This window comes from Chrysemys picta, chromosome 1 (assembly GCF_011386835.1).
Source record: "Chrysemys picta bellii isolate R12L10 chromosome 1, ASM1138683v2, whole genome shotgun sequence".
NCBI lineage: Eukaryota > Metazoa > Chordata > Testudines > Emydidae > Chrysemys > Chrysemys picta.
Window position 1 is genome coordinate 55,177,168 of NC_088791.1, and position 25,286 is coordinate 55,202,453.

General features: G+C 39.7%; 1 protein-coding gene across 5 annotated transcripts in view; it reads left to right on the forward strand.

The window, feature by feature from the left end:
• Nucleotides 1-25,286, forward strand: part of PDZRN4 (PDZ domain containing ring finger 4) — a 369,908-nt gene that overhangs the window by 302,581 nt on the left and 42,041 nt on the right. For all 5 annotated transcript variants that reach the window (XM_065557089.1, XM_065557107.1, XM_008162505.4 and 2 more), the window contains 2 exons: nucleotides 11,318-11,571; nucleotides 13,377-13,479. In XM_065557089.1, the coding sequence (XP_065413161.1) occupies nucleotides 11,318-11,571; nucleotides 13,377-13,479 (357 nt within the window). The remainder of the gene's footprint in view (nucleotides 1-11,317; nucleotides 11,572-13,376; nucleotides 13,480-25,286) is intronic.

The window sequence follows — 25,286 nt, forward strand, 5'->3', positions numbered from 1 at the left end:
AAGGACAGGGTAGACCTGTTACTCAATGAGGGGGAAAAAATAATAACAGAAAATGTAGAAATGGCAGAGGTGCTTAATGACTTCTTTGTTTCAGTTTTCACCAAGAAGCTTGGTGATGATTGGATGTCTAACATAGTGAATACCAGTGAAAATTAGATAGGATCAGAAGAGGCTAAAATAGGGAACAAACAAGTTAAAAATTACTTAGACAAATTAGATGTCTTTAAGTCACCAGGGCCTGATGAAATGCATCCTAAATAACTCAAGGAATTGACTGAGGAGATATCTTAGCAATTAGTGATTATCTTTGAAAAATCATGAAAGACAGGAGAGATTCCAAAAGAATGGAAAAGGGAACGTATAGTGCCAATCTATAAAAAGGGAAATAAGGACAACCCGGGGAATTACAGACCACTCAGCTTAACTTCTGTACCTGGAAAGATAATGGAGCAAATAATTAAGCAATCAATTTGCAAACATCTAGAAGATAATAAGGTGATAAGTAACAGTCAGCATGGATTTGTCAAAAACAAATCCTGTCAAATCACCCTGATAACTTTCTTTGACAGGGTAACAAGCCTTGTGGATGGGGGAAAGCAGTAAACATGGTATATCTTGACTTTAGTAAAGCTTTTGATACTGTCTCGCATGACCTTCTCATAAACAAACTAGGGAAATGCAACCTACATGGAGCTACTATAAGGTGGGTGCAAAACTGTTTGGAAAACCATTCCCAGCGAGTAGTTATCAGTGGTTCACACTGTGGCTGGAAGGACGTAATGTAACGAGTGGGGTCCTGCAGACGTAATGAGTTCTGGGTCCAATTCTGTTCAATATCTTCATCAATGATTTAGATAATGGCATAGAGAGTACACTAATAAAGTTTGCAGATGATACCAAGCTGGGAAGGGTTGCAAGTGCTTTGGAGGATAGGATTAAAATTCAAAATGATCTGGACAAACTGGAGAAATGGCCTGAAGTAAATAGGATGAAATTCAATAAGGATAAATGCAAAGTACGCCACTTAGGAAGTAACAATCAGTTGCACACATACAAAATGGGAAATGACTGCCTAGGAAAGAGTTGTGACGGGTTGGATCACAGAAACCCCCTTAGGAACTAACAACTGATGTGCCAAGACTACTACTGCCCCTGCTTTCCCTGCCAGCCTGGGAATCCAGCACCCTGTCTTGTTGAGCCAGACACGCCAGTCTGCTCCAACACAGACCCAGGGTCTGAACCACGTGCCCCAAAGCTGCAGACTGAACTGAAAGCAGCTTACAGAAGTGTTCCTGTCTTTAACACTCAGATGCCCAACTCCCAATGGGGTCCAACCCCCCGAAAAATGCGGGGGTTTCTGTATAAAGCTTATACTGGGTAAACTTATAAATTGTTCGCCCTCTATAACCCTGATAGAGAGAGATGCTCAGCTGTTTGCCCCCTCCAGGTATTAATACATACTGTGGATTAATTAATAAGTAAAAAGTGATTTATTTAAATACAGAAAGTAGGATTTAAGTGGTTCCAAGTAATAGCAAACAGAACAAAGTGAATTACTAAGGGAAATAAAATAAAACACACAAATCTAAGCCTACTACAGTAATAAAACTGAATAGAGATAAAATCTCACCCTCAGAGATGTTTCAATAAGTTTCTTTCACGGACGGGACGCCTTCCTAGTCTGGGCACAATTCTTTCCCCTGGTACAGCCCTTGTTCCAGCTCAGGTGGTAGCTAGGGGATTTCTCATGATGGTTCCCCTTTGTTCTGTGCCACCCACTTATATATCTTTTGCTTAAGGCGGGAATCCTTTGTCCCTCTCTGGGTTCCCACCCCCTTCTTCTCAATGGAAAAGCACCAGGTTAAAGATGGATTCCAGTTCAGGCGACATAATCACATGTCACTGTAAGACTTCATTACCCACTTGCCAGAACAAACATATACAGGAAGACTTACAAGTAAAACAGAGTCATCTGCAGTCAATTGTCCTGGTTGATGGGGAGCCATCAAGATTCCAAACCACCATTAATGGCCCACACTTTGCATAATTACAATAGGCCCTCAGAGTTATATTTCATATTTCTAGTTTCAGATACAAGAGTTATACGTTTATACAAATAGGATGACCACACTCAGTAGATTATAAGCTTTGTAATGATACCTTACAAGAGACCTTTTGCATGAAGCATATTTCAGTTACATTGTATTCAAACTCATTAGCATGTTTTCATAAAATCATATAGAGTGTAACGTTACCAGTTGCACACGTACAAAATGGGAAATGACTGACTAGGAAGGAGTATTGCAGAAGAGATCTGGGGGTCATAGTGGATCACTAGCTAAAGATGAGTCAACAGTGTAACACTGTTGCAAAAAAAATGAACATCCTTCTGGGATGTATTAGCAGGAGCATTATAAACAAGAGAAGTAATTCTTCCGCTCTACTCTGTACTGATTAGACCTCAATGGAGTATTGTGTCCAGTTCTGGGCGCCACATTTCAGGAAGGATGTGGACAAATTGGAGAAAGTCTAGAGAAGAGTGACAAAAATGATTAAAGTTCTAGAAAACATGACCTATAAGGGAAGATTGAAAAAATTGGGTTTGTTTAGTCTGGAAAAGAGAAGACAGGGGTGGTGGGGACATGATAAGTTTTCAAGTACGTAAAAAGTTGTTACAAGGAGGAGGGAGAAAAATTGTTTTTCTTAACCTCTGAGGATAGGACCAGAAGCAAAGGGCTTAAAGTGCAGCAAGGAAGGTTTAGATTGGACATCAGGAAAAACTTCCTAACTGTCAGGATGGTTAAGCACTGAAATAAATTGCCCTTCCCCCATCGCCCCCCCCCCCCCGATGCATCGTCTCTGAAACTGTGTGCAAAATAACAACCAATATGTGTTTTAATAAGGCTAAATGTAAATGTATAACATCTTTGAATAAAGATTGTAGGCCGCAGCTACAGACTGGGTGATTCCAATCTGGGAAGCAATGACTCTGAAAAAGATTTGGGGATCATGATGGATGATGAACGGAACATGAGCTTCATGGGCATTGTCTGCATATTCTGGTGTTTCAGCATGCTGTCTAACCCAGTGGCTCCAAACAGATATTAAATAGGATAGGAAACTGGACTGACACTTATGGAACACCACAAGTGAGTGTTCAGAAAATGGAGGAACAGTTCCCATCACAACCAGGTTGGGTTCAGTCTGAGAGAAAGGACCTGAGCTATCAGAAGGCTGAAGAAAAAGAATGTGTTAGCAGGCGTGGCGGAAGGAACTGGGTATGTTGAGTTTGGAAAAGAGGAGGTTAAGGGGCGATATGATAGTGGTCTTCAGATACTGGAAAGGCTGCCATAAAAAAGATGGAAAAAAGTTATTCTCTTTTGCCACAGATGGCAGGACAAAAGGCAAAGGGTTCAAACTACAGCACAGAGGCTGCAATCCTGTGTGGAGTCAGCCAGTGTGAGAAGTGACTCTGTACCACCGTCCCCCCCACTCCCTGCCCGGGCCTGACTGCCAGGAAGAAGGGCCAAGCGAATCGGAAAAGTCCTGGGGGAGAGGCGCAGCAGGCGAAGGGCGGAGCCTCCCTCCCCCGCTGGCAGGCCAATCAGAGCAAGTCTTGCAGGAGCAGCTCCACAGTCTCAAAAATCTGGGGGGGATCATGTCCCCCCCGATGCATCGTCTCTGAAACTGTGTGCAAAATAACAACCAATATGTGTTTTAATAAGGCTAAATGTAAATGTAGAACATCTTTGAATAAAGAATGTAGGCCACAGCTCCAGACTGGGTGATTCCAGTCTGGGAAGCAATGACTCTGAGAAAGGTTTGGGGATCATGATGGATAATGAACGGAACATGAGCTTCCAATGTGATGCTGTGGCGAAAAGACCTAATGAGATCCTGGGATGCATAAACAGGGGAATCTTGAGTAGGAGTAGTGAAGTTATTTCACGTCTGTATTTGGCACTGGTGTGACCACTGCTAGAATACTGTGCCCACAATTCAAAACGAATGTGGATAAATTGGAGCAGGTTCAGAGAAGAGCCATGAGAACGATTAAAGATTAGAAAACATGTCTTACAGTGACAGACTCAAAGAGCTCAATCTCTTTATCTTAACAAAGAGAAGGTTAAGGAGTTAATTGATTATAGTCTGTAAGTACTTACATGGAGAACAAATATTTAATAATGAGCTCTTCAGTCGAGCAGAGAAAGGTATAGCATGGAAGCTAGACAAATTCGGACTGGAAATAAGGTACACATTTTTGACATTGAGGGTAATTAACCATTGGAACTGTTTACCAAGAGTCGTGGTGGATTCTCCGTCACTGACTATTTTTAAATCAAGATTGGATGCTTTTCTAAAAGATCTGCTTTAGAAATTATTTTGTGGAAGTTCTATAGCCCGTGTTATACAAGAGGTCAGACTAGATGATCACAATGGTCCCTTCTGCTCTTAGAATCTGTGCATCTGTGAAAGGAATTTCCGTGCACCCTTGCAACTCCTAATCGGTAAGGCAGGACCAGGAGTGTTTGATAATCAGTACCACCAAATGCTGCCAAGACATCCTACAGGAAAGTTTACCATCAACAAATGATCTCTCTGTTTTGTGTCCTGGCCTGTAACCTGGCTGAGAGGGATCCAAGATACTAGTAGCTGGCAAGTGGGACTGGAGGCTTATTTCCTAGCTTGCAGGTTACCTTGCCCAAAAACGGAAGTTTGGTATTGGGCTCTACCGGGAAGATCACCATTGTCAAGTGCTGATTTCTTTAGCTGGACTATTGCATGCTTTGGGAGTGAGAGTTAGGATCTCCTCTTCAAAGGAGTGTGCAAATGCTGTATTACTAGAGGTCTCAGATGTCCTCTGCTCTATTTTATTAGACAGGAAAGGTGGTGGGCAGAGTCCCATGTGGTGGCGCTAATTGCTTCAAATATTTCCATAGCTACTACTTGTGCAAAAGGCGGGGCCCCGCTTTTGGAAGGAGGGGATTATGTGTGTTTAGGTCCAGAGCACACCGGCAAGAAACTTTAATTTAGTGAGATCGGATCAGAGTTTTAGTGCTGTTGATTTCAGAGTCATTGTGTGTGTGGATGCTGAAATCTCCCAACACGGTGAGATTTGTGAACTTCATCATCATGTCAGACAGCATCTCTGTCAGCTCCTCTAGAAAGCCTTTGTGTCTGGAGGACTATAGATTAACAGGATGCTCAAGTTAGTCTTGTCTTTGGCCTCACCAGTTAAGTGGATACTCTCCAAGGATTTTGCTTCTGTGGAATCTGTCTTGCATTTTAGCTTGCCTGTACCAAGCATGTTTTGAGGATAGTGGACTGCACAGTCCCCAGAGGTACTACTATGACACCTTTTGTGAGTACTAAATTCACGCAATTGTATTTTAGTTTTGTTTTAAAAAATATAATGAGAAATAAAGATGAGACTCTCAGGAAGGAGACAGATATTAACATATATAACCACCCAGTAATGATCCGTGGTCACTGCTAACTGAAATCAGTAACAGCAGAAAAATGGTTTATGGCAAGGGCAGTTCATCTCTAGATCACAAACATTTTACTCTGAGAATAGTGGGTGTTCCTGGATTTATATTTTTTAGAATAAGTATTGTAAAGATAATCTACAGCCATTTTCTCTATATTGTTTATAGGCAATCTGTCCTTCGTTTACTTTCCCCCAACCACCGCTGCTTGGAAATAAATCGGTGTATCAGTCAGTATCTGGCTTTAGAAATGGCAGTCCGCCAGTGTCAGTTGGTTTTTCAAGCATTTGTTTATGCATCAAAGACAAAAACTGTTTGTTTGTTTTCTGATATTGATTAAATTTTGCATGTGGCTGGATTTAGAGAGATAATCAAAAGGGGATGGCCAACATCCAAGCAATGGCAACCAGTCACTCTAGGGAAGTTGTTGACAAGTGGCCCAGACTTTGCAGTTTTTTTCAAAAGGAAGAGAGTGTTCATTAAACAGAAGCTTCATCAAACAGGACAGTGGTTTACATGTGAATAGATATATTCTTTACTTAACATTCATAAGTTGCTTATAGATTAATTAGCCCATCTGTTGCAACAAATGTATTCCCGTGTCTTTTGAGTTGATTGTTAAAAGTGACTGATTTCCCTATCCACTTAAAATAGTACCTTTGCTTCCATTGAAAGTAACCTTTTAGAATCAAAGAATTTATTTAATCATCCAGCTAAGAATCTGTAAGTGGCTTGCAGTAAATAAGTGTTCAACTGTCTACAGCTCCCAAAGTGATTATATCAGAGTGCTGGGATGGGGGATAACACAGGAGGTAAAAACAGATCTTAAAGAAGCTAAGTGAAGAGACCTCCAAAATGGGTATATAGTATTGGGTTTAGTTTTTAAAATACATTCTCTCTTCCCAACACATAATAATGGTAACTGCCCAGGACAGCTGCCAGCATATAGCAATTAAGCTACAGCTTTTCTGCAGGGCAAGGCAGAATTTATAAAATGAGTGACCTTTATGCAGAGTAACTAACTGTGTTGATGAACTTCAAGTGACGATTAAAATAAGTGTTCTGTATCTTCAGTGCTTACATGTTATAAGGAAACCACATAAAGCATAGAGGATTTTAAAGGTCATGGATTTCTTCACTTCAAGGAGAAAATAAACATTTTTATGAAAGTACAGGTCAGCCACATTATTGCAATAAAAATAAGCTATGAGTTTCATAGTTACATGATTTTGTAATATCATTGTTCCTCGGCATAGAATTTGCATGGAAATGACATTATTGTAAATGTATGTAAAGTATATTTGTTTGGAATAATCAATAAGTATTGATTTATGTGGATAAATGAGGACATTGGTTGGTTGGTTTCCCAAGGAATTCTAATAAGATTTTATGTTTTACTTCTTGAACTGTTATCCATGTTTTTCCCCTGCTTTTTAGAAGTCAGCCCAACCTTTGCCCACAAGTACCACATAGTGGCAATTATAGTATACTTCTTGTACTTACAATAGGAACAATTCTGATGTATCAGATACAACTACATGGTATTTGTTGCCAAATGTTGACTTTTAAGGGTGATCACTAAATTTGTTATCCTGAAACTTTTTATAAACATTAAAATTGGTCAGTACAGGAGGGTTGGGAGAGAGGAAACTGTAGCTGTACATTTTGAAGGGATCCTACAGACTGTAGGGGTAAAAGTTGTTCAAGGGGCTAGAGTGAAAATTGTGGAGTTCCCACTTCCCTAATGGGAACATCCCCCGAAGGGAGCATATTTCTATGGCTTTGAAAGAAGGAAGGAACTGGAGAGGTATAACTGAATGATGGCTAAAAGATCCAGATTTAAAGTGTTATTTAAAGCTGCCTTTGTTAGATATAACTGATACTGGACATTTTAGTTTTTGTAACTTACACACTTGGAGGAGAAATAGGGGGAACATTCTCCTTCTTACAATTGAATCTATTTTTACACTTTTATCGATCCCTCCCTCTCCCCCCCCCCCATATGTCACTCACAGAATTCCATTGTATATAATTATCCCCAATGATACAATTTGGCCAAATGGCAATTTTAAGGATAGAGACAATTTTTAATCATTTCTTGCATAAATTGTCAGGGAAACTCCTGTTATGCAGCAATGTAGGCCACCTGTCTAGAGCAGAATACACTTCTTTTCTGGTCACTCTTTGTATCATTTGATACTAACCTACCCCACATTAGTACTGAGGAACGTCTATGGAACTGAGGATGTTAAATCTGGTCTCTTAGATTTAAATAGATATATCTAGGTATGTATACTGAGCTAACTGTAGGAGCGATGTGCTCTTGCCATTGCGGAGTAGTCGCTACATCATACCATGGATCCCTCACACATCCATGTAAGGGTAGGCAGGATTCAAACCACAACTTTCTTCATGAGGTTCTGCCACAGGAAGGACATTTTTACGTTGCACCTGGGCTCTGTATGATCCCCACCCACCACCGAGAACATGTCTAGGGATGTTCTGAACTGCTGTAGTGTTCATGTAATTAAAAACTATCATAATACATGTATGAAAAGGGGCAGAATTAAGGTAACACAAGCTCCCTTAAATCTGGCATTTTCCAACTTTTCAACCTAATGTTTTTTTATCAAGGGGGGTTTGGGTTGGTTGATCAGTTAATTGGTCTGGAAATATCAAGGTATTGGGGAAAAAAAGAAAGAAACATGGAGAAACAAAGCAATTCCATCTTTAGCAAATAATTGCTAAACATCAGTGGTTTAGGATTCCTGTGTTCTCTTCTGGTTCTGGGAAGGTTGTGGGGGCAAATGGAATAGTGAGAAAAATTACAGTTAGGACTTCGAGGTGCTATTTGTTTTCTTAATCTGCTTTGTATTTGCATAGTATTCGTTCATCTATAGATCTCAAAGCACTTTTTAAAGGTGGCATGCTGAAATATTGCATTTTACAGATAAGAGAGCCAAGCACTTAGGTTTGGTATTATGTTTCAGAAAGGTAGTATAGGTGAGTGCTCTTTCCTTTCCTAGGTTATAAACTATTTTATTGTGGAAAAGCTGGAGGAGGCTCTATTTGCCTGGGCTGTGATTCTTTGCAGGGCCGGCTCTAGGCACCAGCAAAACAAGCTGGTACTTGGGGCGGCACATTTTTAGGGGCGGCATTCTGGCGCGGGCCATGCTGCCCCTAAAAATGTGACCCGGCCGCCCTAACTCATCTCCGCTGCTGCAGCTCGCGCACCGCTGCTCGCCCTCCCTCCCTCCCAGATGGTTCGCGCGCCGCGGCCGCTGGGGATCTCCCCCTCCCTCCCGGGTTTGAGAGCCTGGGAGGGAGGGGGAGACCCCGAGTGGCCGCGGCGCACGCGCTGCTTCTCCCTCTCCCTCCCTCCCTCCTAGGCTTGAGAGCCTGGGGGGAGGAGGCAGGGCTGGGGATTTGGGGAAGGGGCAGAGTTGAGGCGGGGTCGGGGGTGGGGTAAGAAAAAAACGGGGAGGGGCGGCCAAAATTGTTTTTGCTTGGGGTGGCAAAAATCCTAGAGCCGGCCCTGATTCTTTGTAGTCGTTAGGAAATTATGCAGGAGACAGTGAGCATGCTCTCTGCAGCATAGCAAGAGTTCGGACTTTCAGACATAATGAGTAAGGGCGTAAGAAGTTATTTTGTGCATGTGCAAATGGTGATTTCCTAGAAACTCAAATAAATCTGGATGGATTTTCATGGAAACAGAAAAGATGCTTCTTTGACCTCAGGACTATCCTACTGTCAGATTTCAACTGCCTCCGGGTAAGCTCCTGTGGTGCTGGCAGAGTTTTTACATGGACAACATTTTCTGTTTTTCATTGCACTGATTTTGTAAAACTTCAACAACAAAAAATCAACCTGAGGCAGAAACCAAGCATGGAAAAATTCAACCCAAATAGTTCATTTGTCAGTGGTAGTAGCAATTAAAAGCAGATGGTTATAATGGAAAATGTTAGGCAAACTTAAAATAATAGCTGTTGCTCTTCCTATAATGTTAGGGCTTGTCTACACTTAAAACGGTGCAGCAGCAGCACAGCTGCACCACTGTAGCGTTTCAGTGAAGACTCTACCCATGCCAGCAGGAAGGGTTCTGATCTGGGCACAGAGCCTCCACCTCCCTGAGAGGCAGTAGCTAGGTTGATGGGAGAATTCTCTAGTTGACTTAGCACCATCTACACTGGGGTTTAGGTAAATTTAACAGATTTTTCACACCGCCGAGTAACATAAAGTATAACAACATTATTTCGTAGTGTAGACAAGGCCTCATGTCAAAATATATGCAACGTGTTCCCTGGACCAAATTCAGATGTGATGTAAGGATGGTATAAATAGTGTGAGGTGATAAATCGTATATTCTGTAGAGAGAGAAGTGAAGATTTGTATCGGAAGGGTGTAAAATAAAGCCGGCACCTGGGATTAAACCCTTTGTGGGTTGCATTTCTTCCTACAAAAAATCACCCCTTCTGCCCATTCACAGGATAAGTTATATCATCTCACATCTGCAATGGCTTATGGCAGTTTCATTATTTGTAATTTACAGCAACATTCCCGTCACCTCTGAATCTCACCAAAGTAATGTTTTCAGTGCAGTGATAGCACATGTTCTTGGTCAAGAACTCTGCTATTGACAGCCATTGCCCAATTAGCATGTTAGTTCAGTGATGTGCTTGTACTTTGAAAATACAGGCACACGAACATGTAGGAATTTAACACACCACCCATACTTGCAATTATCCATGTTATACTCCGAACACTACACTAGGGGAGCACTGGTATAGGAATACTGATATACTATATTGTACTATGCTGGGAAAGCACCCCTAGTGTCTGTGCAGCTACACCGGAAAAGCTTCACTTTGTTCCAGTATAGTAAAAACATAAAGAAACTGTTGGTATATAGATATACCAGCAGAGGTATACTGGCAAACCCTTCTAATGGAGACACAGCTTATTTCATTGTGGAGCTGATATAAGCTATCCTAACAAAAGGATTTATTGCCAGTAATAGCTGTTGGATAGGTTTGTGGGGTTTTTTCATATTCCTAATCAACATAGCAAAACTTTCAAATGTAGACCAATATAACACTCATCCTCAGCCCCACAGCCTGTCAAACAATTGTCCTCGGCCTGGTCTACATCTAAAACTTAGGTCAACCTAGCTACATCTCTCAGGGTTGCAAAAAATTCTATGCCATGTGCAAAGTAGTTAGGTTGACCATACCCCCTACTGTAGAAGCAGATAGGTCAACAAAAATCTTCCGTTGACCTAGCTACCACCTCTCACATAGGTGGATAACCAACCTCAATGGAAAAATCCCTATCATTGTTGTAAGAAGCATCTACACTACAGTGACACAACTACAGCACTTCGAACTTCTTTTTTCTTATCTTCTTAAATTCTTTACTTTGGATTTGACTTGGATTTCAATACATGTAAAGGGACAATAACAAACAAAATAAACAAACAAAATAAAACCCCACTTTTTATATATATTTTACAAACCAGACAAATAATTTATGAGATGGAATTGTAAATGTCCTTAGAGTTTTAAAAATGTATTACTTAATTTTTGCTTCTTTCAGAATCCACCAGGACTGTGTTGTAAGAGTTTTATCAGTTTGTTTTCTAGCAAAAGCCAAACAAGTTATTTTCCCACCCAACCCTTATCTTCTCTCTTACATGAGCACTATAGAAGATTGCAGTAGATAGCAGCATATGATTTAATATACTGTACAAATCACTTATAATATGTGTTTTATACTCCTGTTTCTATAAGCCCTTTCAGTCCTAATTTGTGTAATGTTCTGTTTTCCTTTAGGTCAATGGGAAGGACCTCTCCAAGGCCACTCACGAAGAGGCAGTGGAAGCTTTTCGGAATGCCAAGGAGCCAATTGTAGTTCAGGTTTTACGGCGAGCACCCGTTAATAAAACACATGGTAGCTCACAGGATGTTCAGCTTGTGGATGCTAGCACTCAGACCGACATCACCTTTGAGCATATTATGGCTCTGGCCAAGCTTAGGCCATCCACACCTCCAGTACCAGATATCTGTCCCTTTCTGCTTTCAGACAGGTATGGTTTACCTTTCTCTGTCACTTTTCCACCCAACCTCATATACTATCTATATAATAAGATTCCGGGATTGTCTCTCTCTCTCTCTCTCTCTCTGTCACTCTGAAGATAAGAATGTCTGTACAGTCAGTGTGAAGCAATGGTAACAGCTACAGGCATGATTGAGAGCTCTCTTGTTTTAGAATCATCACTGGGATTTGCGGCCTGTCACCATACAATTTTTAAGTTCTCACCCATATTCAGCTCTTTTTACACACGTGACTTTATGAATTGCATCTGTGTGATAGCACTCATTGGTAACTTATAATATTAAGTATTCGTTTTCAAGAAACTAAGTGTTAACAAATTACTAAGTGTAGTGATAGCCTCACAGCTCTGTCTAGAAAACATCTCAGGAATACTGTCATCTCATTACTGTATAGCTGTCACTGATAGCCACAGTCCCACACTTGTTTCACTGCATCACCTCCTGAACTTCATTTGTGGATTAGAGCTGCAATAAGGAATCCTGGCTCTGATCACTTCATCTTCACGCTATTTCTTCATCAAAAGCTTTATGCCAACAGTGAGCCTCAGTCAGGTAGATAGCTACTATAGCCAAAGCTGCCAAATGGCTTATTAAGACCCAGAGAGAGCTGGCTTGTTGGCATTGTGTACATTTCTCCCTTACACAAAAGGAGAATCAAGGAAACTCATTAAATTAAGGTGGTTATCTAAAGCAAAACATTACTGAATAGATAAAGAAATTAAACATAAAATCCCACATCTTGAATGACAGTGTGTAATGAGTTATTGATTGATTAAATGAATATTTCCTCTGAAATTGTACAGAATTTAAATATTAACGTAGCATATTTATGCAAAAATAGTGATCCATCCTTCTGGACCTCGCCTTATGAGTTATTCCACCTGTCTGTCAACACTTCCCCTCTACTTCATCCAGTAGCTACAGGCAAAACCACAATCATATTAGAGATTTCCCATTGAACTCCCAATGTTCCATGGGTCTTTGCACAGGAGTGGCGTTGCAAAATGTATACCACATTTCACCTTGTCACAAATACATAGTCACAAAGTTCTGGGTGGATCGTCAGCAGATCCCACTAGGGTAATTTATGATCAGGATTCAGGTAATAGCTGTCTTTGTATCTGAGGCTACACATACGTTCATTTTATTTCAGGAAGACCTCATTCTTTTTGTCCAAAACCTATCCTGTGTGCTGACATTTTCAAGAGTATAATTTCTCAAACACACCTTGGTAGCCTGTTGTGACCATGTTGGAGAAGGCTGTAGAGTGCAAGTCACTCCTTTAAGGTCTGAAATAATTTGTGATCATTTAAGGGATTTAATGTGGTAGAAATGTGATTAGTACAATGTTGTGCTAAGAAAGGCTCCTTCGTGTTGCTCTAGTATCTGAAGTGTATATTTGGATGCACGTAGAGATGGCACACATATCTGGAGTTAAGTACATTTAAGAGTATGGAAAAATCCTGGAGCTTATCAGCTAAGCAGTTTGGCTCAAAACAGACCCTGCTTCGTTCCTCTTCAAAAATAACCATGTGTGGATCTGACAGTAGAATTTTGCCTTTAGTGCTGTACTTGGCAAAATGAAATTAACTGGTCTCTGTGCATTTGAAAAGAGAAAAGCCCCAGCTCTTGCCTGGTTGTATTCCTTTCAGACTGTCAGATCACTCAGAATAGCATTCCAAAGATGAGAAAACTACAGAGAAGGTTTTTTTATCCTTTTTTAATTTGAAAAACTATTGTCTCATCTATTCCTGTTGTACTGCTTTGTCCCACATAGCTGCCATTCTCTTCACCCAGTGGAGCATGAATTTTATGAAGGTAATGAGTATCTTTCCAGCCTGCCTGCTGATGCAGATAGAACAGAGGACTTTGAGTATGAGGTAAGAGCATTAGCATGCTGCAGCTTGTCTTTTTACAATTACAGGTACTGTATTTATGGAGCTGATATCCAAGTCCTGTGAAGAACAATAGCAGGAATGCTCTTTTTAAAAAAAAATAATTACCGGAGCAAATTCTCTCCCTCAGTCACACCTGTACATGGGTATAAATGGAACTAGAATTTTGCCACGTATGTCTGAGTTTAGAAGGCTTATTATACACATACCATAGTTGTGTGATGGAAACTGTAGTTCAGTTGCTCTGCTTTTTGCAGTTTTGAAACTTTGAAGAAAGACTTTCAGAAATTAAAAAACTAACTAGAAGCTTCATTGCTTTTTCTTCTCGTTTTCAGAAATAATTGGCCATTTTTCTACCACCTTAAGGATTGAGAGCAAGAATACACAGCACATGGTGTTTTTTATTATTAGACCACGTTTAGCCTTTGCTCAGCTAAACACTGTACAGTATTTTAAATAACACGTATATAAGTTATTAATTAGCTTTCATGAAAGTATGGACAATATTCTTTCTTCCTAATATTTGCTCTCCCTTAATAGTACATAAAGAAACCTTTTAAAGGTTTCAGATAACTGCTTGACATTTGGAAATAAAATGGATTGGGAAAGCTTTAGTAAATAGGCACATTGTTCACTTTTATCTTCTTTTTTTATGTTTTTTTCTGCTTACAACCTGGGGAAACTGAAGGTCTTCCCCTAGGAACATGGAAAATCAAATAAATCTACTTGGTGAAGCTAACTCAGAACAAACAAACATTTATTTGAACTCTTCAAAAACTCATTGTTAGGGATTAGTGAAATCATTATTTCTTCCCAATTGGACTTTGGTATGATATCTAATAGCGGGAAAGTCTTGGGGCTTATGTTCTATTTCGATTCCACATGGCTAATGTAATTTTAACTTCTTTACTGAGTGTCTGTGTTTGTTTGAAGCAGATCTGGCTTATGTCTATCAGAGAGACTATTTGTCTGATAATATTTTTTTAAATGGCAAAATAGACAGTCAGAAAGAGAATACATTTTAAAAATCTTAACTTGTTAATAAAAAAGTTTTTTCCCATTTTATCAGAATATTAGTGAAACATTAAAAATGCAGACAGATTTTACATTTATATAGAGTCTAGTTCAGTGGAATCATGTCCTCTTTATGACCATTATTAATCCCTAATAGTAGCCGGCATAAGTATTATGACAGTGGTAAATGCTCAGGCAGGTTCTCAGTAGCCTGTAATCTCTACTAATCACACCATCATAGTCATTAATTTACTGTCAGCTGTGATTCAATTGCCCAAGGCAAACCCATTGAGTGACTGAAATAAAGAATGTTTCACATAAAATTTAAATAGGAAAGGAGTTGTCTGGCTTCCATTGAGGAGAATAATTTGCTCCACAAAACAAGAGAGGAGGGAATGACTACATCTTGCATCCTGTAACAAAAAAGGCTCCAAACACAATTTCTGTAACTCAGGAAAGAACAAAAGCCAGCCCCTATGTTTAAGGCTACATCTTCACTATCCGCCTGAATCAGCGGGTAGAAATAGATCTCTCGGGGAATTGCGTCTCGTCGGGACGCAACAATCGATCCCCGAATCGATGCTTGTACTCCACCAGCGCAGGTAGGAGTAAGCGCCGTCAACAGAAAAGCCAAGGAAGTCGATTTGCCGCCGTCCTCACAGCGGGGTAAGTCGGCTCAGATACGTTGAATTCAGCTACGCTATTCGTATCTTAAATCAAACCCCGCTTCCCCCCCCACCCCCGTAGTGAAGACATAGCCTAAGTTTCTGTGTTAAATTCAAGTTCTGATGATGTGACATACACGGACCCATTGGTAATGGTAAGCTTAAGAGGTACATGCATCTCCAGAAACATATGCACTCTTTTTTGGATATACAGTCTTGCACCTAGGTGTGCAGAATAGTATTTGCACACGCAAATCTGTTAATTTTAAGTGCAACGGAGTCCTGCATTTTAGAAAATGTAGGAATAACATGAGAATTGCTAAATCTCAAACTGAATTAGCTCTTGCCATGGAAATTAAAATAAATAAGAAGAAGATTTCTTTTACTTATATAAATAGAAGGAGAATAAGGAAGGATGAGGTTGGACCACTGTGCAGTGTGGATGGGAAGGAGATTAAAGATAAAAATAGTCTAGATATGGCCCCAAAACTAAATGAATACTTTGATTTGATTTGCAAAAGTATAATATAGAACATGACTATGAAGGTGTAATGGCTGATGGAAATAAGTGTATAGAAATGAAAATTATCACACCTGAGCTGGAATGAAAACTTAAAGAGCTTAATGCACTCAAATCAGGAGGACCAAATAATTTCCATCCCACAATACTGAAAGAAATGGCACATGAGATTGATAGTCTGGTAGCAATGATTTTTAATAAATCGATCTGTCTATTTGGGAATAATACCATATAGCTGGTGCATAATTAATGCCATACCTATATTTGAGAGAGGGGGGGATTTGGGCAATTACAGACCTGCTAATCTGACTTCAGTACTATGCAAGGCTTTAAAACAAACTATGAATAAAAGAATAATTGAATTAATGAAAGAAAATGGGGATATAATGCAACATGGGTTTACCAAAGGTAGATCATGCCAGAATAACCTGATTTCCTTCTTTGAGAAAATAACTGATTTTTTAGATAAGGGAAATGCAGTAGATCTAATGTACTTGGACTTCAGTAAAGCATTTGACATAGTACAACATAGCATTTTTTTTTTAGTTAAATGAGGGAAGATGGAAATTAGCACAAGATTTGTAAGGTAGATAAGGAACTAGCTAAATGGGACAAGGTGATGGGTTGTGCTTAAGGGTGGCCTATCAGACTAGCAGGTGTTTACTAGTGGAGTTCCTCAGGGATTGATCTTGGGACCAGTCTTGCTCAATATTATTATTAATGTCCTTGGAGTGTGCTAATGAAATTTGCTGAGGATACAATGTTGGAAGGCATTGTCAATACTGAGGAAGATCAGAATATTTTACAAGAACGTCTGGATGACCTTGAAGACTGGAGTGGCAGAAATGGGTGAAATTCAGTAGTACAGAAGTGCAAGACCATGCACTTAAGATCTAATAATAAGAGTTTCTGCTACAAGGTGGAAGCCTCATAGTAGAAGAGAGACCAGGGTGTGTAGTCAAGGATGATTATGGGTCACCAATATGATGAGGCTGTGGAAAAGGATGTATCAGGTGAGGCATTTTCAGTAGTGATAGAGACACATAAATGCTATTGTATGAGGCATTGATAAGATCTCATTTGGAATACTGCATACAATTCTGTTCATCCATGTTCAAGAAGGATGAATTCAAACTGGAAGAGGTGCAGGGAAGAGCTACTAGGGTGATCAGGAGAATAAAGAGCCTTTTTTATGAAAGAAGACTGAAAGGACTTGTTTAGTCTAGCAAAAAGAAGGCTGTGAGGGGATATGATTGCTCTCTAGGAGGCAAGTTAAGGGGTAAATACCAGGGAGGGTGAAGAGTTAGTTAAGCTAAAGAACAATATTAGCACAAAAACAAATGGGCATAAACTGGCTGTGAACAAATTCAGGCTGGAAATTAGAAGAAGGATTCTAACCATAAGAGGGGTAAGGCACTGGAAGGACCTCACAATAGGAGTTGTGGGGGCAACCCATATAATTAGTTTTAAGAGAGAGATGGGCAAATTTATGAGTGTGATTGTCTGATAGGGTTGCTTGTGAGGGTAGAGCTCAGCAGCCCTGGGCTCACTTCTGGTTTATGTCTTATATTCCTAAAAGCTCACACTTTAGGGCTTCAGCCAATCATCTGCAGGGGTCAGGAAGGTACTCCTCCCTCCCCCAGTGTATTCTGTGGAGTCTTTTGTTCTCCTTCCTCTTAAGTATCAGGGATGGTCATAGCTGAAGATGGGACATTGGACAGAGTAGGCCAGGGCTCTGAGGTGGCACAGTGGAATCTCTCTCTCATGTTTGACTGGCTGGTTCTTGCTCACATGCTCAGGGTCAGGAAGGAATTGCCCCCCTGTCAGACTGGCAATGAACTTGGGGTTTTTTGCATTTCTGTGAAGTGTGTGGGTGCAGGTCAGTTACCAGGACTATCTGGATACATCTCACTTAACTAATTCCCTGCCATTGTAGGTGCCTTGAGCACTGATGCATCTCAATCCCTCCTACTCTCTCCCTGTGGGACGTAATAGTCTAATCTCCTGCAGGCTATAATACTTTGGCCTCATTTCAGTTGTTGGGGTTAGTGTGCCGTAGTTAGGTGTGTTGTCTGCATGTGACATAGAGCAGGTCAGACTACAAAATCTGGTGGTCCCTTCTGGTGTGAAACTCAGTGACTTTATTTTTATGCACAAATGGCTCAATCCAAACCCACTGAAGTCTTCCCATTGATATCAGTGACTTTGGACCAATCCTTAATGCCTCTTTGCAAGCACAGCTATACATGTGGTCCAAACTGAGAAGAGGTAGGAGAATTAAAGACAATTGACAATCCATGTGAAATCCTGACCACATTGAAATCAATGGCAAAACTCTCATTGACTTCAGTAGCAAAAGGATTTCACCCTGTAGCCTCAATATGTCTTATTGTCTCCAAACATTTCAGCAGTCCTAGTTAATATCAGGTATTCAAGGGGTAGCCCCGCATTAAGTATGCCATCATTGATCAGAAAAATATGAGTATCAGCCTTAAAGTTGAATAGTCTTTTTATTTGTTGGGTATTGTCACAAGCTTAACATGACTTTAATTTTTGAGTTAATTTCCTTTGCTGGTACTTTTTCATGCCAACACTATAAAATAAATTCATTCTCTTTCAAAGGCTGCTGAGTAAGGGTTTAAAACTGCACAGACCTATGTTTCCAAAGTTTACACACGGCAGCATTCTCATTGTAGTCAACGAGACTACTGATGTGAGTAAAGTTGCTCAGATGCTTAAGTATTTGCAGGTTTCAGCCCTAAATGTGTATTTATGGACTTGCTAAAATGTTGACTCCATAACGATTTAGGAACTTTCTGAAAGGTGTGGTATTGGCCCAACAGACCAAAACAGATCTGTCTGTCTTCTGAATGCATATTTAGAGACTTTTCAACACATGGATTATTTAACCAATAGACCTAAACTGATCTGTCTATCTTGTAAATACATATTTAGGGGCTTTTTAACATGAGGATTACTGAGCTGATAGCCTGTAACAGCTCCCTTCAGAGCTGTGATAGCCTACAAATACCCCTTGTAAACATTATAGTCAGTCATGTCAATGTGATCATGGCCCCTGCATGCTAAAAACCCTAATGCAGTTTTCATGCAAATAGTCACTATGCAGCACAGTGACTGTATTTTATAAATAAAATAACATAGTTTGATCCCCCACCTTCTGTATCTATACAAAGAAACTAACCCATGTTATGGACCTGTGGCCTACAAAATTGATGCTGTTTCTGAGCTAGAGGTTTGTAACATAACCCCATCAATTTAGCATGGAGCTTCTAATTACAACTATTAAATCAAATTTTAGATTTAATTTTCTTAAAGACAGAAAGAGAGGGGGGGGGAAGTCAGGCCTTGGCTGAGACCTCATAAGCCAAGTTTCAGCTTCATGCAACTATAATGATAGCGATATGAATGAACAGAAGCACTGTAATACCTTAGTTACATATCATTAGATTGTGCTTTTTTTTTTCCTACTGGATTCAGATTTTCCCCCAAACCTTCTAAAAGTTGGATTAAATCAAAAAGAGCCCTTAGCAATTAAAAGGCAGATATCAAATTCAGCGGCCACCAGAAGTAATGTCAAAGAAAAAGTTTCAAGAAAGACATTGCTCCTTAACTGGAGTCCTAATAAAGACATATTTGTTATAAACTAGAACAGCTAAAGTTATGAGCAAGGCTGTAGTTTTCCATTTTAATTATATCTGATTGGTGGTGGATTGAGGTACAAATACTGTAGGCTTTTAATGGAGAAGAGAATATTTCTCACCATGTGGCTTATAGTTGTCAGCTTTATGCAGCTGCTAGTCAGTTAGGGGGTAGTACTAATTGATAGACAGGTCAGAAGGAGCTTGGAAAAGTTGGGTTTTACAGCATTATATGCATTTGCTGAGCTACTTCTTCATAATACCCTAGAAATTAATGCTAAAAACTGGAAGCACTACTTACTATATTCAGATATTTTAGTGAGATACTTTTTCAAGTAGAAAGTATAATTTTTCATTTTAAATAACCTACCTACAATATTAGTTAGGATACTAAGTGTGTGTGTCTGTCTGTAGAGATCTCAATTCCACTAGAGTCCTTCTAGTTTTATCAACATCTTTTTCCAGCTGCTAGCATATAAATATATAGATATATATAAATATATATTTTTTCATATAAATATATAGAAAAAGATGGACTGCACGTTAAAGTTATTTATGAAAACCTTCTTAAATACTCTTGTGTCTGATAATTGACACACTTTAGATTGTTTTAGTTGTATATCTAAAAATATTGCACTGCTTAGAGTTTTTATAAAGATGTGTTCAAGATTTCTTCCCTTTAATTCAAGAGAAGTCTTGAGCTGCTATAACTGTAATACCTATCCTGTGATCCTTCTGACAGTCAGTGCAGACTATAAAAAAGAAAGACAGTTAAAAATGAAACAGTGGTATAGCCTTAGGTTTTATTGTAATCATTTGAATAACACACCATAATAATTAAAGTGAACCAATTTTAGCACACATTTGGCCTACTAGAGCTCAAGGAAATGCATTTTATAGGAATTTTTATATAAAATCCCTGAGGTTTAAACAGTCATGATTTACACAAACACACATGGGTTTTAGCCCACGAAAGCTTATGCCCAAATAAATTTGTTAGTCTCTAAGGTGCCACAAGGACTCCTCCTTGTTTTTGTCTAAATATAGTTAGCACTACATGCAAATAAGCAAATAACAGAATATTGCTTTACTTTTAATATACCGCCTTTCATTTCAGAATTGCAGACTTGCTTTTCAGATATTAATTAACTAATCCAACATCTCTCTAGTGAGATACATAAATATTATTGTAACCATTTTACAAGTGGGGGAACTAAGCGTAGACACATTAAGTGACTTGCCCAAGGTAGTACAGCCAGTCAGTAAGAAAGGTGGGAATAGAACCCAGGAGTCCTGACTAATAACACTGTTCTACAGCCAAAATGCTTCTGAAATAAATGTAGTCAAACTTTACTAATTCTGGGTCACTGAGAACGAAAATGATGCTTAAAATTGTTGATTGGCTCTAGTTTTCAAGATATGCTATTGGGTCAGTATATACGACACTTGACTTGGGAATGGCGGAGGATAAGTGAGTTATAAAGGGAAGGGATCTCAATTTAAACCAGAAATGACTAAAATACATCATTGATTGGATCTATGAATAAATCTATGACTGGGTTTGGACAGTACTTGCTTTTTAGGCAAAACAATGAATGATGCAATCTGAAGCTGGTATTGTGTCATACATGATATGAATTGCATCATGTTATTCCTAGAAGTCATGAATGATGCAATCATCACGAAGCTTACATCACTCTGCTGAACAAATTGCCCTATATCAGCTCTAGCAATCATACAGTATCGTGCTCTCTTATTTGTCAGTGTTTGATTTGCAAAGGGACACATTTCTGTTTAGCCAAAGTGAGCAGAGATGCCTCGTACTTGTGTGAACAGTGCAGATAACTTCTGCTATGTTTAAACAACAAGGAGTCTGGTGGCACCTTAAAGACTAACAGATTTATTTGGGCATAAGCTTTCGTGAGTAAAAACCTCACTTCTTCGGATGCATAGAGTGAAAGTTACAGATGCAGGCATTATATACTGACACATGGAGAGCAGGGAGTTACTTTGCAAGTGGAGAACCAGTGTTGACAGGGCCAATTCAATCAGGGTGGATGTAGTCCACTCCCAATAATAGATGAGGAGGTGTCAATTCCAGGAGAGGAAAAGCTGCTTCTGTAATGAGCCAGCCACTCCCAGTCCCTATTCAAGCCCAGATTAATGGTGTTGAATTTGCAAATGAATTTTAGTTCTGCTGTTTCTCTTTGAAGTCTGTTTCTGAAGTTTTTTTGTTCAATGATAGTGACTTTTAAATCTGTAATAGAATGACCAGGGAGATTGAAGTGTTCACTTACTGGCTTATGTATGTTACCATTCCTGATGTCCGATTTGTGTCCATTTATTCTTTTGCGGAGGGACTGTCCGGTCTGGCCAATGTACATGGCAGAGGGGCATTGCTGGCACATGATGGCATATATAACATTAGTGGATGTGCAGGTGAATGAGCCCTTGATGGTGTGGCTGATGTGGTTGGGTCCTCTGATGCTGTTGCCAGAGTAGATATGGGGACAGAGTAGGCAACGAGGTTTGCTACAGGGATAGGTTCCTGGGTTGGTGTTTCTGTGGTGTGGTGTGTAGTTTTCTGCTATGTTTGTGGTCAAGTGACTTTTGCATCACAAAAGTGCAGTATAACCACTATGATTAAGAAAGCCTATCACCTTTATTTTGGTTGCAAAATTGGAGATCAGGACAAGAGGTGGGCCCCACACATATGCTGCAACACTTGTGCAACAAATCTTCGCCAGTGGTTGAACAGGAAAAGGAAATCTATGCCTTTTGCAGTGCCAATGATTTGGAGAGAGCCAACAGATCATACCAGCAATTGTTACTTCTGCATGGCGCCTCCAGTTGGGAAAAGTGTGTCAAAGAAGAAAAAGTGGACTGTGCATTATCCAAACATTCCATCAGTTATACGCACAGTACCCCACGGAGAAGGACTGCCGGTTCCTGATGCACCAGAATCATTCTCACTTGAGTCAGATGAGGAAAAGGAAGAGGATGAAACTTCTGGTCCTGAACCATCAATGTCACAGGACCCACATTTTCTCCCATCCTCCTCCTCTGAACCACACTTCATAACACAAGGTGAACTGAATGACCTTGTCAGGGATTTGGAACTACCCAAGAGTAAGGCAGAGCTCTTGGGCTCCAGACTACAGCAGTGGAATCTCCTGGCAGGTGATGTTAGGGTTTCCATGTTCCGTGACTGTCAAAAGGATCTTGTCCCATTCTTCTTCATGGAAGGTGATCTTTATAGCCTGCAACAACATCAATGGTGTGATGGCAGCCCTCAACATCGTTCACGATCCAGATGAGTGGAGACTGTTCATTGATTCATCGAAGACGATCTTAAAACTGTTTTACTACATAATGGCAATGTTTTGCCATCAATTCCAGTTGGTCATGCAGTCCATATGAAGGAAATCTATGACAACATGAAACAACTTTTGAGGTGCATAAACTATGAGCAACATCAGTGGCAGCTTTGTGGCGATTTGAAGGTTGTTGGTCTCTTGCTTGGTCTGCAGACTGGATACACAAAGTACTGCTGTTTTCTCTGCGAATGGGATAGACGTGCAAGAGATTCCCACTACATCAAGAAAGACTGGCCACTCCAACAGTCATTGGAGCCTGGGAGGAGAAGTGTTCAGCATCCACCACTTGTTGAATCAAGGAAGATTTTGTTACCACCCTTACACATCAAGCTGGGTATCTGATGAAGAACTTTGTCAAGGCCATTGACAAAACACAAGCAGCTTTCAAGTACCTCCGTGGAAAATTTCCAAGGTTAAGTGAAGCTAAGATAAAGGAAGGTGTCTTTGTTGGTCCTCAGATTCGTGAACTTCTTCGAGATGATGCATTTGACCATGCACTGCGTGGCAAGGAAAAGACGGCATGGAATGCCTTCCAGTTAACGGCAATAAATTTTCTCGTAAACAACAAGGCAGACAACTACAGGTTGTTGGTGGAAAACCTCCTCAAGGCATACAAAAGCCTTGGTTGCAACATGTCACTAAAGATACATTTTTTGCACTCTCATCTAGATTTTTTTCCACTGAACTGCGGAGCAGTGAGCGACGAGCACGGCGAGCGATTTCACCAGGACATTGCAACAATGGAGAAACGCTTTCAGGGCAAATGGAGCCCATCAATGCTTGCAGACTATTGCTGGACAGTGACAAGAGATGCTCCATTTAATGAATACAAGAGACAAGCCAAGAAGCGCCGAGTAGACACTGAATAGGACTAAACTATGTACATAATAGTTTTTTGCCTTTTGTTTCATAATACATTTTATTTATATAACCCTTTTGCTGATTTTTAAAGTGTTACATAAACAGGACAGGTGAAATATTATCATGTAAAGCAACCATAAACACATGAAAAGACCTAGGTTTACAATTTATGATTAAAACTCTACTATCTACACAATAGACATAGACATAAAATGTAAAAACTTAAATATCTTAGAAACAGTAGCCAATCAGTTGTTTTAATTGTCATATTTGAATTCAGCACATCAAAATACATAATAAATAGCACATTTTATCTCTGAACCAGACGACTTCTCAAAAATTGTAGACCAGAGTAACACTCCTATTTTAGCCACTAAATCACACTTCCCTCTTTTCATTTGATATGGAGATCACTGGATCATTTAGATGAAGTAAGATGTCAGGTCAGTTGCTGTTGTGCTTGTTTTTTCTTAATTTTTATATGTATTTAGAATCACTCCCTGCAAAATGCTGACATTCAAAGCAGATGAAATTGCTGTCATCTGTAGCTGTCACAGGTAATGAATATCCCAATTTACAGACTTGGATTTTGCCTCTAACTAGCAAACATCACTGAAGAAGAGGACACAAAACTGACATTGGCAAATTTATCAAAGTTATTACCATTCATTGTGTTTTAGAACAAGAGGAAAATATATGAAGTCAGTGATATTCATTTTGTTTCATGATTTCATAAAACAAACACAAGGTTACTCCTCATTTCACCTGAAAGATAATAAAAAATTTGCCTCGTTGTCAGGGCTTAGGTTTTCCAAAGAAAATGAAGAAAAGTGAGCTTAGTTTTTCAGCAATTTATTGTTTGGGCAACATTATAATACATGGTGTCTATTATTCATTCTAAGAATGAAGAGCAAGGTGCTTGTAGTGTTTTCCTATTTGTAGAATTCTGTGGATTGTAAATCATCCATTTTGATGAAGATTTATCTTTAGGCAATTTTTATACTATTATGATACACTGTCATGTATTCTTTATATGCCCCATATTTTGCAGTAAAACTATTATAGAAATCTTTAAGAGTTTTTTAATGTTTTATTGGTACTATTGTTCATACACTTCCACCTTAAAAGTCTTAATATCATGGATCCAACTATACAGACCTGAGAAGGAAGAAAATTATAACTACTACTTTTCCTTTTAAAATGTCTTAAAATAGTGTTAGTATAATAGTAATAGTAATAATGTAGTCACAATATGTAATAGTAATGTAGTAATAATAATTAGGGCTGTGTGTCTGTCACAGAGGTCGCGGAAGTCATGGATTCCGTTACTTTCTGCGACCTCCATGACTTCTACAGCAGCCAGTGTGGCTGACCCTGGGGCCAGCCATTCTGGTCGCTGTTGGAGCAGCCCCACAGCAAACCACTGGAGTGGCCCCATAGCCAGCCACACCATCCGATATGCTGACTATATTCCAGGGCCAGCCGTATTGGCTGCTGCTTGGGCAGCCCCAAGCAGTTGCTCCCAGGGACCACCTGAGCAGTGGCTGGCCCTAGGGGCTGCCTGAGCAGCAGTCCTGGGGGTGGGGAGGGGGGGGACAACAAAATGTGATATAAAAATGACTTTGGATAATTTTGTATGCCTGTTTTTATGATCAAATGTTTGGCTTAATTTACGCTTATATATTGTACTATGTAT